The sequence below is a fragment of the Pygocentrus nattereri genome, chromosome 15 (genome assembly GCF_015220715.1).
Source record: "Pygocentrus nattereri isolate fPygNat1 chromosome 15, fPygNat1.pri, whole genome shotgun sequence".
NCBI lineage: Eukaryota > Metazoa > Chordata > Actinopteri > Characiformes > Serrasalmidae > Pygocentrus > Pygocentrus nattereri.
The window spans coordinates 34,615,758-34,633,257 of NC_051225.1; the positions used below are offsets into that span (position 1 = coordinate 34,615,758).

At 39.7% G+C, this 17,500-nt stretch overlaps 1 protein-coding gene across 3 annotated transcripts in view; it reads right to left on the reverse strand.

Annotated features, from left to right (window-relative positions):
• The window catches only part of furina (furin (paired basic amino acid cleaving enzyme) a), a 125,612-nt gene that overhangs the window by 46,574 nt on the left and 61,538 nt on the right, over positions 1-17,500 (reverse strand). For all 3 annotated transcript variants that reach the window (XM_017699537.2, XM_017699534.2, XM_017699535.2), the window contains exons 4-5: positions 6,885-6,980; positions 528-656 (exon numbers count right to left, since the gene is read on the reverse strand). In XM_017699537.2, coding sequence (XP_017555026.1) covers positions 528-656; positions 6,885-6,980 — 225 coding nt within the window. The remainder of the gene's footprint in view (positions 1-527; positions 657-6,884; positions 6,981-17,500) is intronic.

Below are 17,500 nucleotides of genomic sequence, written 5' to 3' on the forward strand. Positions count from 1 at the left end.
ACATTTGTGGGAGTATTTTGTAGTATAGTATCCCATAGAAAATGTTGATTCTAAAAGGAAACTTTAGTTGCCGAAATTTTAAAAAGTTTTTCTGACAAATCTGTTGGGGTGTTGGGCGCATACACATATATAAATCAGATACTGATCAAATCTAAACATCTGTGCGATGCTGATAATAATGGGGCTCTCAGGTGGCACAACTGTCAGAAGTTTTGGCCTGATGTCAGATCATGGGCTCAAAACTTGTCCAAGAGAGCATAACGGGCACAACCATACTAGGCAAAGTGATATGCAGCGAATGAAGGGGGGGGGGGGACTATATTCAGGTTTTGACAGCATTTTATTTAACGCAGCACTGCTGTTTTGCTGGTGAACTAGCTGTTCCAACTTTTAAAAATCGAAATATTCTATGTAATACATATCATGCAAGGTGATCATGATATTGTGAGTAGATTTAATCATACTACACCCATACTCTGGATCGTCAATTAAAATGGAGGAAGAGTAGATTTTTCTTTTAAACTCACATAGTTACGCTCCAGGTCTGGATGGTTCTTTTCAATTCCATCATCCAATATGGACACCACCACGCCCTGTCCGGTAACACCTTGCCCCCAGGCCTCCTTCACATTGAGGTCACGATGGTTGCCATTGTACTGAAAACAGAACAACAGAAATGCATTATACACTCAATACAGTGAACACATCGCTGCTGTCGGAAGAAAACCTTGTATCTCCAAAATAGTAACTTTACAGGAGAAGGAAAAAACATACTTTACTTTCAATGTAAGTCAATGGAACCAGAAATTTTCCCATGTAATTTTGAGTAATTTCTTTTAAGCCATCCATCATAAAATTTACAAACAATGTAAAGAGTAACAGATACTTTCAAATTATGTCAAAAACTGAAAAATGCCAAAAATGGAGATAAGGTTTTCTTCCGACAGCAACGACTTTCTCTATATATCCATTTTCAGAAAGTGCAACTGTGACTGACTAGGAGTTCATTAACAGACATATGTTAACAGAAGAATGCACACATGACTAAAAGCTGTACATTTTATACTGGGCTAAAGAACAATGTGCATGTAAGTGTTTAAGAATAGTGTTGATAGTTAATAAAGCCAGCACTAAACACTGTTTAAACCACACTGTTAGAAATAAAGGTACAACACAGGTACATGATTCGTTCATCAAGGTACAAAACAGTGTAAACATTCCCTCAAAGGTACAACAGTGGTTTTAAGGTCCAACTGTGCACCTTAAATAAGTATTTCCCAGTGGAAAAGTAGACATTTGTATCTTTTTATAAAATAATGTTTTAAAACAGAACCATTTAATATAAAGCCTGGTGATGAGACAGGGTGTGTGGAGTCAGTACAGCTTAGAAAATATAATTTCAATGGATTATGGTACAGTTATGTTCCATGACTAAAGGTACGGAGATGTGTCCTTGAGGGTACCACCACAGTGACGAGAAGGGCACTGCCCCAGTGACAGTGTCGTACCTTTTTTTCTGAGAGTGTGTTAAGTCTATAAGAAAGCCAAAACAGGGTAATTACTATAGTATGATGTATACTATGGGATGTTGACTGCTCATGTCTGAAACCATCCAGAAGGGGGAGCTCCTGCTGGTTTTCGAAACTGAATGCTTAAGTCTTTCATTAGCCTCTATTTAGAAATACAACGTCATATTTCAATAAAAGTACTCCAAACTAATATTTCAGTAATGAGAAAAACTGCAGGGCAAATTGAATTAGTTCCATATATTTGGCTTTTTAAACCGAGAAGTGACCAAATCTGATTTGTATGGTTAGACTGTAGTTGCACTTGATGGAATAACATCCACATTCGATGCCACAATTAAAAAAAAAAATTAATAAATAAATGTATGCATAGACACACTGACTAGGTAGATTAAAGATTAGTAAATCATGCTATATTTCACAGCAGTGTTTTACTTCTTATAAACTACAGCACAAAGATGTGACAAGTGTAGGCTGGCCTGGTCAACAGACTGCTAACAAGCTATAGGACTGATATGAAACACAAAAAAAATCAGATCTGAGCAGTCATCCAGGTATCGGATGTGAATCAGGTTTAAAACCAGCTTCAAAAGGTGGCTGGAACCCGGTTGTAAAAAGCTAGATTTCATATGGCGTTTGGACGTTACAGCCTGCAGAAAATCTTGCTCAAAATCTGATACGCTGAAAAATCTGACTTGAGCTGCCAGACTGCACAAGTCAATAGGTTTTCCGTGTTTGGACCCAGAAATTCTTTGATTAAAGCCTACTGCGACAGATGCCAGAGGACTAGAGCAGGATGCTGCTCGGTGCTGCCACTATATCACACTGCTGCGTCAGTGATCAGATCCTTACTGAACTGGATCTGAATTCGCTGCTTCTTTACATAAAAAGATAAAAGAACTGAGAGACTGAGAATTTTATTTTACCCAAAATGTGAGCACATATAAAAAAACAAGCTAAACACTAGGAACAAATGGTAGCCTGCCAGTTACATCCTAAAGTCTATATTTCATCCAAGCCAGGTAGCACATGATTTTGCTGTATAATGACTGCAGAGAGAACGAGACCCTGTTCACATTTTCCATTAACAAGACTTACCGAAACCATGATATTGTGGCAGACCATTAACTGCCATGTAAATAATTGCAATCAATATTTTAGTTGTCTTTTTTTTCCATTGTATTAAAATACAAGCCTAAAATATAAAAAACAACTGACTAGCCATCCTTGCTGCTCATACTTAATGGCCTAAAAACTGTGACAGATGCTCACCGCTGCTGTCTAAATGTGTTATATCACTAATAAGATGTTAGAAATTTTTTGTTGTTCTCATAAGACTTGCACGTCTTTCAGTAAATGTGCTGTGTTCTTTTATTTACATGAAATTAATTCAACCCAATAACATAAAAATACATCAGTCTCCTTGCTATGATGACACAGTTGATCTAACATGATCCTGCAAGGCACCAACATGCCGTGTGGTCATACGTATTCCAACCATCTTTAAAGGTGGTCTGAGTGAAGGGATCACAATTTCGCCTCCGAGATGCATTGTACCCAGTTCACACCTTTACTCAGCGACATCCATTTAAAATCAGATTCCCCATGATGCATATTCAATATCCAGTGTAAAATGTTCCCTGAGACTATAAACAAGGTGCCACAGAATACACTCAGGATGAAACACTAAATGAACTTGTATTATTTGGTTCAAAAGAAGTGCTTTTCCACCAGTGAGTAGAACAAAACGAGTAAGAAACAGGCTGCACAATAAAGACAATCCAGTAGAAAAGAGAAGGAGAGCAATGCATCACATACTCAAAAAAGAAAAAGTATTCCACAGAATATAATTAAAATGGAATATACTTAGGATGAAGTACTTACTGCACTTGCTCATTTAGATGACTATCATCCTGAGAAGACAATATGCCCACGCATGCTAATACATAGGCAGAGATTCACCACTTTCCTATCATTAACAAAAGCACACTTAACACACCCAGATTCCAATTTAAGATAAAGACCTCCATAGTGAGCCTGCCTTCATTCTATACTAACTCTCTAGAGATTCTGCAGTAGAAACTATCTGGTATTTCCAGGCGTGAGCAGCTTCAGAGAACTGTTTCATAGCATTTTATAATGAATCTACACTTGAGGGGCTTCAAGCTGCAGCCCTCATTCCGTCACGGGCCAGGGACCTTGAGTTGACCTCCAGTTGGATGGAAATGGCCGTCTGTCTGCCTACCCGCCCTCCGCAGGACTGCGGGGAACTGACCTCAGTACCCTTCCCTCTGCCTCAGCACCGGTGCTGCAGCTCACATGGTGGGCTGGGCTTATTTAAGCAGAAAATTGAATTTATTTTGCAGTGTGGCTCCTCTCTCCTCTACCTTCACCGTGTCAGTGAACCCCCACCCCCCGGAGGTTGGGGCTGGGGGGTTCGTAGGGGTATGAAGGGGAAAAACAGCAGCCGAACAGGTTAGCCTGGGTTCAACCATCCAAGACCTCCTCTCTAAGTGCCGATTCCAACTGAAAAGGTAGAACTTAGATGAACTGAGAGGACAGTAAATGAATTGCATCTAATTCCGATGATGAATTCCAGGTGCTGACCTTTAGTCAGTTTCTGTCGCTGCTGTTAAAATATTGATGTTTGGCATGATGGCATCCTAGACAGTTGAAGAACAGTGGTTAGGCAATCACAGCAGAAAAAGAGGTTCTCTGATAATGTGCGCAGAACAGATGGGGAAAATAGCAGGTCCACAAAACATGAATATCATATTGTGATTGTACCACTACATACTGTGATTACAGTCAATTATTTCATCACCGTGTTGACCAGAGCTATGCTGATACATCCATACGTCTCAGAAACTCAACATTTAACGTTGCACTCGAAGCAAATTATTTATTAATTTATGATTCAGCAGAATTGCACATTTTTAAAAATGACACATTAAAAAGACTGAATTGTGCAGCTGTTACAATGGAAGTAATTACAAAAATAACTGCTGAATAAATTGCATTTAAACAGCCTGATAAATATGTTTAGAAATTGGGGTTTACATTCCCCCCATGAGGAGTTCATCCCAACAGCTTTTTTTCTTTTTATCTGTGTGTGTGTGTGTGTGTGTGTGTGTGTGTGTGTGTGTGTGTGTGTGTGTGTGTGTGTGTGTGTCAATCGACATAAGAAATTTCAGCTACTCTACTACCTCGATTCAATCATTCAGGAGCTGGCAAATATAAGGTATTGATAATCTCTTGTGTTTCTCAGACAAGCATCTTAGAATGACTCATTTGTTTGAGCTCCTTGTTTGTTGGCCTGTAAACAGTTCAGTTTCACAGAAGTCACTTCAGTTTAAGGCATCTTATGTCACTTTATTAACACCTAATATGATCTTGTAATTACCGATATAAGCTTTTTAAACACATTATGCCTGCATTAGGAACACCTAGACAGCCTTTAAATCAAGTTACTGAAAGAAGTTCGACCAGGGGTCGGCAACACGTGGCTCTGGACCCGCATGTCGCTTTTTTTTTAACTGCCCTGTTGTGGCTCACCAGCAGAATGAGATTTTTAATAAAATAATTCTCCTTTGCAAAATAAAGCTCTGCTGATCGTTCAAGCACAGTTTTAACAACAAATGGTCTTAAACTCAGCAGGTGTATGTACAACAATTCAGCAACCTTTAACCCTGAATACTGGCACTCAGAATGCTGGTCCCCATAGCAATGCAGACAACAATCTCACCAGGCTAGTATCTAATAAAAAGGCAAAGAGAAAGATTTAAAATGAAAATTGATCATTTGCAGGCAAACTGACTTATCTGTGTTTATCACTCCAGCTGGTTTCCTAATATGTTTAATCTGCAGCAAGAAACACAAAACAAATTTTTTTTTTTTTTTAAATCACAAAGCTGAAATCAACTTCTCATTCGGCAGCTTCTTGTTCTAATTTGTCCGTTCCACCTTAACTGGAGCAGCAGTCACATTCTGGCACCTCAGGCACCATTTAAGGTGGAAAGGGAAAATTTTAAGAAAAAGCTGGTTAATGAGAAGTTGTCTTCAGCCGCATAAAAAGCTACACGCTGAGACTTTTACAAGTAACTGTTCTACTTTTGAGGTAACATTTCCTGCCGGAGACATGAGAAAAGCGGTTATAGCTGAGTTAAAGGTTAAAGCAGAGCAAAGTAAGTCTGTGTTTTCGTTCATATTATGTTTCTTAGCCCATACTAGTACATTATCACATACTGAAATTAGCACAAGGTGGTTACATTTTCATTGAAAGGACAAAATGGATCTTCTTAACATTTGGGATGCCGAGCCCTGAGTGAGGCGATGCACTGCAGCTTGGAGTAGCACTGCCCTATTGATGTGAGCAGACTTTCAAGCTTCAAATCACAACCCAGGGCCACTGTACTTAATGAGACAAAACCATCTATTGTTTCCTCAGTTCATTAGATGGAATGCAATGTCCTAATTTGGTTGATGGTCTCCCTCTGACTTGAACGACAATGCTGTTTTTCCTTTTTTTCCCCCCATTAATTATTTTGCTTGTGCTATGAACCTCAATGGGTGGTGGGGGGGGGGGGGTCTAAAATCTCAGGCTTTTTATATCCTTTAAAATTAGCCTCTGAATTATGTGTTAGGATGGTCATGTAAGCAAGGGTGTACATGTTAATGAGTACTGCACTGCTACAGTGTATGTTTATTCCCTTACCAGAAACAGAAAAAACAATAAAAAGCGCTTAATATGACAGAAGCACATCCATACTACACAGACGACTCAGGGTCTTAACTACAGAGCTTAGCCAAACATTGAGAGAAACAACTGAGCTGGTGCCTGTAGAATTAGCAACAATTTCAGCAGGATAATGAGCTTGGAGACAACATTCTGCTGCAAACCTGAATGCCTCACCCAGACATATTTAATTCAAACTAATTCAAGTCAGTGGGCATACGTATGTTTGACATTTAAGAGAACGTATATAGAGCATAAAGTTAAATGAAAGACAGAAAAATATGCCAAGCATTAAAACTGCATATTGAGCTACAGTTCCGCCACTGGGACAGAAACCAAGTCACACTGTCAACTTGTTTGTACTCAGGTTTTTAAGGAGGCAAAGCATACCACACTGATTAAGAATTAAGCTCGACTGGGTGGCTACGTCAGTGAGTTCATCGTTGCATAATTCACGGTTTAACAGTGGATCCAAACTGAATATTTCCTCCTAGCCGGATCTGAAGGAACTCTCGTCTTTTATGGACCAGCTGTTACACAGTGTTAACAACTGAAGCAAACACTGTAACCTCTCACTCTCTCGCACATACACGCACCCATCACAGCAAGATGTTTTCACTCACCAAGTACCATTGCTGTGCAAACTTGGGGTCAGCTGGCTCGGTGTAAATATCCCTCTTCTTCCTCTGCTTCACCACCTGCTGTTCTACCCATGTTACCTTGAGAGGAAAAAAAAAAACACACAGGAAAATAGTCACATCAGACGTGTGCCTTTTCTCAGACAAATGAGTATCATTTGAGGGAAAAATCATGGAAAAATTCCCACTTTTTAATGAAAATTTGACATACACTGTTAGAAATACAGGTTCTGTGCAGGTACATTTTTTGTTCAAGGTAGAAACAAACGTAAACGTTCCCTCAAAGCTACAGCAGCGGTTTTAAGGTCCAATTATGTACTGTAAATAAGTTATTTTGCAGGTGAAAAGTACATTAGTCTCTTTCCATAACCTAATGTTTTAAAAGACAACAATAAAATTAAAAGCCTGGAGACGAGGTTTGTGTATGGAGTCAACACAATTTACAAAATACACCTGTGGACAAAATTGTTGGTTCCCTTCCGTTAAAGAAAGAAAACCCTACAATGGTCACTAAAATAACTGAAACTGATAAAAGTAATAATGAATAAAAAAAAAAATAATTGAAAATCATAAAATAAATAAATAAACACCTCACGAAACTGGCCTTATGGTACACCTAGAAAAGATTGATAATTTGACCATATGGATATGTTAAACTAAAGTGTGTCCAGTAATTAGCATTCCAGTTGTCTTCAAACTTGTAACCGGTCAGTCTGCCTATTTAAAGGGCGTATCATGGTGTGTACCAAACTGAACATGGACAACAGCAAGCTAAGGAGAGGGTCTTCTCAGGAGATTAGAAAGAAAAATTACAGAAATGCTAAAGTTGAAGGCTTTAAGAATCTCCAAGCAGCTTGATGTTCCTGTTACTACAGTTGCAAATATTATTCAGAAGTTTAGGTCTACAGGACTGTAGCCAACCTCCCTGGACGTGGCTGCAAGAGGAAAACTGATGACAAATTGAAGAGACGGGTAATAGGAATGGTAACCAAAGAGCCCAGAACAACTTCCAAAGAGATTAGAGGTGAACTCCAAGGTCAAGGTATATCAGTGTCAGATCGCACCATCTGTCACTGTTTTAGCCAAAGTGGACTTAATGGAAGATGACCAAGGAGGAAAGCACTGTTGAAAGCAAATCATAAAAAGTGAGACTGGAATTTGCCAAAATGCACATTGACAAGCCAAAAAGCTTCTGAAAAAATGTCCTTTGTACAGATGAGACAAAACTGGAGCTTTTTGGCAAGTCACATCAGCTCTATGTTCACAGACGCAAAAATGAAGCATACAAAGAAAAGGACATTGTACATACTGTGATACACGGAGGAGGCTCGGTTATGTTTTGGGGCCCACTTTACTGCATCTGGCACAGGATGTTTTGAATCTGTGCAGGGTACAATGAAATCTCAAGACTATCAAGGCATTCTGGAGCAAAATATGCTGCCCAGTGTCAGAAAGTTTGGTCTCAGTTGCACGTTATGGATGATGACCCAAAACACACAGCTAAAAACATCCAAGAATGGCAAAGAGTAAAGCATTGGACTACTCTGAAGTGGGCCAGAATACCTGTGGACAGGTGCAGAAGTCTCATTAAGAGTTACACAAATCACTTGATTGCAGTGATTCCCTCAAAGGGTAGTGCAACAAAACAGTAAGTTAAGGGTCCCAACATTTTTGTCCAGGTCAGTTTCATAAGTTTGTTTTTTAAAATGATTCTGTTGAACCACAAGAACTTCAAAAGCAATGTCTGATTTTCATGAGTTGATTTTCAGTATTTTTTTTATTCACTATTACTTTTATCAGTTTCAAGTTATTTGAGTGACCATTGTGGGTTTTTCTTTAACAAAAGGGTACCAACAATTTTGTCTACATGTGTACAATTTCAAAGGATTACAGTACCATTATGTTCCCTGACTAAAAGGTACTGAGATGTACCCTTAAGAGTACCACTCCAGTGACAGTTTAGTACCTTCAGTTTTGGAGTGTAGTTTCAAAAATACAGCTTCACACATTCTGGTCAAAATAGTTTATATAGCCAGAAATGTAGCTGCAAAGACAGCCAGGATTGATGCAATCATTTCTGTGACGTCACAAAAACCAAAACATTTATATCCTTCCACCTATTCACACTAATGTTATAAATTAATAATAATGTTACATAGCAGTGTTTCAATCCTGACCGCTTTCTGAAGAAGGTACAATGCCGGACAGCCAACCAAAACCCAGCTAAATAGAAACTTATAGTTTGAACCACTACAATGCTTATTTAGAGTTCCTGCAAAACAGAGCAGGCCTACACTGGTAACAGAGTCCTCTAAAATTGGGTAACTGTATGGAAATTAACCACGAGAGGGATTTTTTTCCTTTCACCCAGTAATCTAGGGAACAGTGAGAATTTCATATCCTGATACTTTTTCACAACATACAGTTTATATCACAAAATTATGACACCCAGACACAATGCATTAGCAAAACCAGCCATCGAAAATTCTGGGCATTGGCTTTTTGTTTACACACTGTACTGCACTGAATCCAATTAAACAGGACAAATTATGTTCTCTTTGTAATGAAACATATAGCTTCAATACAGACAATTCTTATGGGGCACAGAAGTTTCCATCCTCAAACATGCCCAAAAAACTGTGCACTTTGATTTCTCATTAGAATGAATGAGATTTGCTAACGTTTCTGTAAGGCTTGTCCAACTTGGGGGGAGTATTTTGCTGTCCCTAGAGCCCTCTCAGGCCAGGCAGGTGTCTAACCCCAGGTAGGTCTCGTGTTCCAAACAGACAAAGAGAAGCGCAGTACCATTTGGTCAAAAGCTAAAACCTCCAAGAAGTGCTTGGACCCCTTGACATCGCACAGCCTCCAGTGTGCTGCATTAGTCAATAATTCCAGGTTGATCAAAATCTGATATTTTAAAAGACAAAAAGCCAAACTTTACTTACTAATGAATGACTTTAAAGCTGTATTTTGATCAGCGAGTATGTTCAAAACATGATTAGGGTTCTCAATCGATTTCAAGCATTTCCTGTACTTACACATCTGATCCATCTATTTAGTAAATTGTCAAACCTGTCTTTATTTAAACCAGGTCTGTTGGAGTGGGGAGTACTTAAAACTGCACAGAGCAATGAGGGCCCAGAACACCTGCCATGTGAGACCAAAAAAAACAGTGAGATCAACATAAAAAAGGAACAACACTATCTGCCTAGAGCCAGCTGCTGTAATTATATCGTAATCTGTCTGATGCTGATAATTCTGAATGGCCACAGGATGTCCAATTCAGCTGCTGCAATTGTCTCAGAAATGTATGAAACAGACATTATAATCCATTTCTTTCACATTTCCCATCTTGAATTATACACATAATGGACATTAGAGAACTGCAGCGCTTTCACATCCATAAACATTTAATCAGAGCAATTTTTTCTAGCTCACTAAGAAATGTGATCAGCGAGAGTGCTGCATGCTAGCAGGACACAAAGCAGCAGTTTTCTGCCCACAGAACTTTCGTCACAAACCACTGAAAATGTAAGTGTTGGAACAGAGCTGCACAGGCAAGAATCTGACTACCGAATCATAAGAGCATCAAAGTCAAACTTGCAGACTTTCATTTTAAAAATGTTTGCACAGCATTTTACTGAAGACGAATGCAGAACTATATAAGGATAAATAGGAAAGTCTATTATGAAACTAATTAGACTGCAATAGTAAAAGGAAGAAAGCAGACATCACGCTTAACTTAATAGACACAATGTGAGTGAGCACCAGAACGAGAGAGACAGACAGACAGACAGACAGAAAGACACAGCTGGAATAAGAGACAGAATGAGAGACAAAGAGATCTAGAATGATTGAGCACAGAGAAACAACTAATAAAAGGAAAAGAAAAGAGAAAGGAAAGAAACAGAAGAGAGATGAGAGGAGAGAAAAGGAAGAAGATAGATAAAGAAAAAAGTTGAATGGAAAAAAGAGAAAGGAAAACAGAGAAATAGAGAAACAAAAAAGTTTGATACAGGAGAGAAAAAAAGAAAGAAAACAATGAGAAAGTAGTGTGAAGGTAAAAGAAAGGGAACTGAGAGGAAGAGACACAGTAGATGAGAGAAAGAAAGAAAAAACAAGAAAATAAGAGATACAGACAGCGCAAGAGGGTGTGTGTGAGAAATAAGGAAAAAACAAAAGCAAAGAGAGGGAAAGAGAAAAAGAATGACAATGAGAGATAAGAAAAGAGGACAAAGAGAGACAGAGCAAGAAAGGAGACAGACATATTGGGCGAAAGCAAGAAATAGAAAGAAAAGGAGGAGATGAGGGAGAAAGAAAAAAGGGGAGAGTATGCAAGTAGTAAGGAAAAAAGGAGACGTAAGGAGAGAGAGACAGACCGACAGAGAGAGAGAGAGACAGACCGACAGAGAGAGAGAGAGAGAGAGAGAGACAGATCGACAGAGAGAGAGAGAGAGAGACAGACCGACAGAGAGAGAGAGAGAGAGAGAGAGAGAGAGAGAGAGAGAGAGACCGACCGAGAGAGAGAGAGAGAGAGAGAGAGAGACCGACCGAGAGAGAGAGAGAGAGAGACACCGACCGACAGAGAGAGAGAGAGAGAGACCGACCGAGAGAGAGAGAGACCGACCGAGAGAGAGAGAGACCGACCGAGAGAGAGAGAGAAAGAGAGACAGACCGACAGAGAGAGAGAGAGAGAGAGAGACCGACCGAGAGAGAGAGAGAGACCGACCGAGAGAGAGAGAGAGAGAGAGAGAGAGAGAGAGAGAGAGAGAGAGAAAGAAAGAAAGAAAGAAAGAAAGAGAGAGAGAGAGAAAAAGAGAAAAAGAGAAAGAGAGAGAGAGAGACACGAACGAGCAAGCAGAGCTGAGCAGTTAAAAACTGCAGGCTGAAGCAGATTGTCCAGCCGGCCACCTCTGCACTGCCCTCCTTGCTGCACTGTGATGTTTCACTTAAGTGGCTGGAGTGGCCAGAAAATGTGATAGAACAGCAAAGGGCAGGAGAGCAGGCGGGAAATGAAACAGAGCTGAGAGCGCTCTGAGGACAGTGGCAGCCTGAAAAATGACTAGAATACACCACAGTGGTTGCTTGAGGGAATCACCCAGCATCCCAACAAAGGTTATGACCACGTTCCTTAACGCATCTATCTAAATATCAAACTGACTCGACTTTCCAATCAAACCACACTTTTCTTTTTGTTCTTTAATTCTCTGACTGATGACAGCAAGTATCAAACTGATTCACAAAGAAATGTGAGAAAAAGAAAAGAAAAAAAAAAAAAAAAAAAAAAAAAAAAAAAACAGTTTGACGTCAGATGGTGACACCAAAGAGATGATCTGGGTAACGTTTAACCACACTGAGGTTCAGGACATTCCACAGTGGCTCAATATCTGCACACTTCAAAAGCAATCACAGATTACCAGCATACATATACATGACCTATTTAAAAAGAGATGCACCAAATACTGTACGAGCTTGGTTTACATCCAGAAATAATCCTGAAACAAAGGAGACAGATCAGTGTTCCGGTCCAGCGAGGCCAGGATCCAATCAAAAGCAATACACTGCTTTCGATCAGTCAGCTGAGACCAACAAAACCCTGGTTTATTACTTTTACACTCATGTCAAAGGCTTTGCAGGAAAGAAGGGCGGATTGAAGAACAGCGGACATTTTCAATCTCTCGCTAATCCTGTACACGCTGGCAGAACTGAGAGGAGATAATGTCCAACTCTTCGCAACAGCAACACGAATACACTGCATCTGCTAACAGTGAGCAACAGGTGGAGTAAATAACGCAAACATGACAGACAGGGCTGAATGATTGTCTTCATACAGAAATCACAATGTGAAAAACTTCATTTTCGAATCTGAAGAGCTGTAACCAGCCTACATTAGTGTGGTCTTAACACAGTCTAGCGCTGATCTTAAGAAAAAAGGCATATAGCTTAATCTAAAGAAACAATCATTTAAATCAGAACTGCAAGGAAAAACCGCAAATAAATATTTTCCTCAAATTGTTCAGCCATACTGAGAATTTCTGAACAAGGCCTGAGAAGGGACAAAATTTGACGCAATGGCCTAATAGTGGGTGGTATTGCCAAAAACTATATTGCAGTTCAATTCAATTTTCTTGCAGTTTTAGTACACATTTGCTTTTTTTTTCATGTTGATTTCTCAATAAAATCTATAGTAGATGCTTAGGTAAACCCATTTTGACAGGCCGTGTGAGAAGAAACCAACGAATAACAAGCAGGCTAGTGTCAGTGCTAAGCTAGCCCCAAGAGGCAGACCATTCCTTCCATGTATCTCTCATTCTCTCAATAACAAAACTGGAAAAACTCTCAGATTGCATCTGACCTCACAGCAGAAATGAGGGATTACTGAAACATCCCTGATTTACCCATTCAGCTAAATGGAATAACCTAAGCGTATTTTGTGCTGTATATGTCAGATTAACAGCACTTATTTTACGAATTCCTGTATAAAGTATAAGAAAAAAAAATATCTTAAGATGATGCTAAACTGGTATATTGCTCAATACTAGTATGGCCAGGAAGTAGTTGGCAATTAGTGGAAAGAGTCAATTAGTTAACAGCGATTACAGAAAAGCTGACAGAAAATTGCTGTAGAAACATTCATATGGTTTGTGCACGATCACTTTGCCAAACTGCAACGCAACTACAGGAGGTTTAGGTCATGATATGCCTTCTACTGTTTTGCTGCATCATTAAAAAACAAATCTGTTGCCACAAAGATGGAACTTTGAGCTATAAGGGGGTAAAATGAGAGGAAACTACCAAAGTTATAATGGCTTAATTATATTTTTAAATTGAATAGCAGTCACTAGATCAATGATCATTAGCTGCAGCCCAACTTAAATTCACAGACTCCTAAAATGCATTTCAATCAAAGATCTCAGCAAGTGGTAGCAGTATCTCAACTCTAACTGCACAGTTTAAATGAGGTCTCTCACTAAACCCTTTAAAACCAGAACCACATATTTAAATTGCTTTTGCTTCTGAATATCAACAGCAGAATTAGGTTCAATAAACTATTTTTATCCTTAGCAATTGCTGAGGCCAATATGGTAATTAAAAAGCAGTGCAGATCTGAGTTTCAAGCTGTTTAAGCTGCCATCAGTGTAATCAGCAGAAGCAACATTAAAATGCATCTACATTCAGGCCCACAAAAATAAGCATTCTGTAAAATCTTCAAGACCAAATCACAATGTTTTGCAGCCAATATAACCATAAATGAAAATTGATTACTGCTAAGCAAGCTTAATATCCTAGCTTTTTAGAAATCTGGATGGTGCCAAGCATGCCTTTACAGCTGAGAGACACTAGCAAATGCCTGGGGCGAGTGACTTATCTGTGTTACGGGGAAGGACTGAATGATGCAGACCAGAGACTCCAGCGATGGAGATAACATCTCCATTATAAATGAGTTTGCAGGCTGGTAATCTGGAACAGCTTTAGAGCACCACCATTCACCAGACGTTTCCAATATAGCAAGCAGTGGGTAGGAGCTCACTTGAAGACATCTGAATGTTCTGGCCCAAATTCGCTTAATGAAATGTAAAGCTATGATGTCAATGTAACAGACAAAAAAAGATGCCCTTTTTTTTGAGAGGCAATTCTGTGGCATCTTCCCCTTCTAAAATTATAATGCAAAAGAACTCGAAGTAAAAACATACTAATATTTAAGAACAAAACCTTAATCAAGGTGTCTTTTGTCAATCAGTAGCACTGTTCGTGATAAAGTCTGTTTAAAAGCTGGGAGGTTCCCCTTTCAGCTTGGTGCTGAGGGAGCAAAGGAATTCAACAACAGGAAGCGGAGTAGGGCAGCTAGAGGAAATCCCATCAAGACTTGTTGAGAGGGAAGACAAACTTATGTGCCACAACTGTGCTGGTGAGGCCTCTGGCTTAAAGATCTGAATAAAAAAGCCTACTAAAGTGCGACAAGCCCAGTTTTAATTAGGTCTGTAAATTTTGTGCTTCAATATAGCTCAGGTCCAAGCTGACCTGAACCACAGCAGCAAGTGTGGAACCCTTGTAACTGGACCTGAATCCCACCACCAGGGTGTAAACTGTGCCAGTACTTCCCAGCATTTATCCTGGATAGATGGATCTGTCACCATTTACAAATGAAGCCCTGCCCACCAACAACCTTAGAAAAAACAACAGTCATGGAATCAAAACCAGCCTAATTACCAGCTATGCAAGTTAAATTCCACTCCGCCACTTATTAACAAATCCTTTCAAACAGTGAAAATGTTTTTAGTCAGAATAACCTTCACACAGTGCACTATTCTGATGCTGACCTCATGGATGTCCATGCTGGCAACAAAATTCCAGAGAGCGAGAGTGAAAAGGCTGGCATGTGGCAAAATGAAAATCAAACTGCATTTTGGTTAAAAGACCGAGTACTAACAAAACAAAACAAAACAAAACAAAAACAAAAGAAAAAAACGTGAAAAATATTTTGAGAAGGAAAAAAAAAATGATGCAAATGTTTCAGCCAAATGAAGCCAACATTCCTCACTGAGACTTTCCTCATGCACACCATTCAACAGCACATGTTGCCATACTGACTGTCACAGAGTAAAAACTTGTTAATGCCACATAAACCTTTACAAAACTGTAAAGCTCAAAAAACCCCTCAAGAACCACTGTGTGGGTGGAACATCCACTAGCTGTGACAGTCCAAACAAACACTGGGAGATCAAGTTTTATAGGTTCTCCAATAAAAAAAGCTCAATATCTTTAAAAGCATACCACAAAATGTCAGAATTCTGTTCTGAAAGTTTTGGGTTTTTTTTAAAGAGGGTTGGAAAACAGATCAAGCCCATCTGACTGTCACTGGTCCACTTTTAAGCTGTAGGCTACATCCCTGTTAGAACAGCAATTGAGATCATCGAGCCTCTATCTTTAATCGTTGAAGTGGACCCATCGCTGCCTATTACAAGGTTCTGGGACTCACTGGTCAGTCTGGGGAAGTGGTTCTCCATTCAGTGCCATGGACAATAACCTCCACAGTTTGTTCCGAAGCATAATTGAACTCATGAGAGACTTGATACTGAGCTAAGGAGTAAAAGCACATTGATCAGACCTGCATGCAGGGACAGCAGATCCTTAAGACTGAGACGGGATAACCCTTTCCAAGGGAGAACCAGGATTTGCAAGCCTCAAGTGTAGATCGATGTCTGCTCAAGCTCATGAGCACCATCCGACTACGACTACTCCCTTGCATTATAAAGACAAACGAGCACACCCAGCCCAGTTTGTAGCCATTGTGGCGGGATCCCTGGTGGCCTCATTATTCACACACCTCATCACTTCTGCACACTGGACAATGGAGTGTTTTTCCATCTCTGGGCAAGCCACCCTTACTCCTGCAGGCCATTCCAGCATGGGGCCACAAGCATGTTGAAGCAGACTTTCAGGCCACTGTAGAAAGTGAATAACAGTCCATGTTAATCCAGTAAGTGATTTCCATTAAGGAGACCTCTAGCCCCCAGCGCTGAAAGTGTGAGGTTAGGGTTTCACGCCGCCTCACATCTCACCATCTGGACCAGAGCGGCCAGTGAGTGACGAACATTCAGGCGGTTCTGAATGACTGCAGATGTCAGGCAGAGTCATTGAAGGCACCTTGACTTCAAACGGTCACATTTCAGACTTCAGAGAAGTAGAAAGGCTGTTCTTACAAGCTTCAGAAAATGCTCAAGAACACAGGACTGAGGGGAGATGGAGGAGAGGACAACACCACCGGAGCTTCTGGGGATCTTTCAACAAGAACATGACACGCGATGGCATCAAAGGAAGGACAGCTATGTGATATGAGCCGAGGATGAACGGGCCGACAGAGAAACGTTTCAATCAAGTTCAAAAGACTGCATCAGAGCATCATGAGAAGAAGACAGCAGAACAAGCAACCAAGGCTTATCACTATACAGATAAGAAAAATCAATCTCCAAGTTGGAAAAGAAATCTTGAGTCCTGTGGGGCTGTGGGGCTGGGGGGCTTAAGTGAGCTGCTGAAAGTGTGTTTGGTGTGTTAAAACTAACAAGATCAAAGACTTATTGATGCTCCATACTGGTTCTTGTCTCCTGAGCCTCACTGTATTTCCATTAGTAGTGAGGTGGCTATACAAAACAGATAAAAACGCTGAACAAAGATGTACTTTATCAAACGTAATATCACCAAAATTAATGGAATACTATCACCAAAGATTAGGCCTAGAAACAAGTAACAGGAAACAAGTCCATATTGACCCTTATTCATCAAAGTTGCACACAATCAAATGAGATTATAAAATGAACGCATGCTAACTTCAATAACAATCATCATAATCTTAGTGCACCTGTACGATGAATCTTACATCTGTGAGGAGTGAATTTGTGGATAATATTGACAGCCTGCAAAAATGCCTGTCTTGCGGTCAAGTCAACATCAGTAAAACAGTATAAATAAATTTAATTAATAATAATTATACTAATAATTTATGCACATTGCAGTCTAGTACAAAAGGCATTTATTTTACATGCACACTGTTAGAAACAAATGCAGCCACTATGACATTTAAAGGCATTTTACACTGCTTT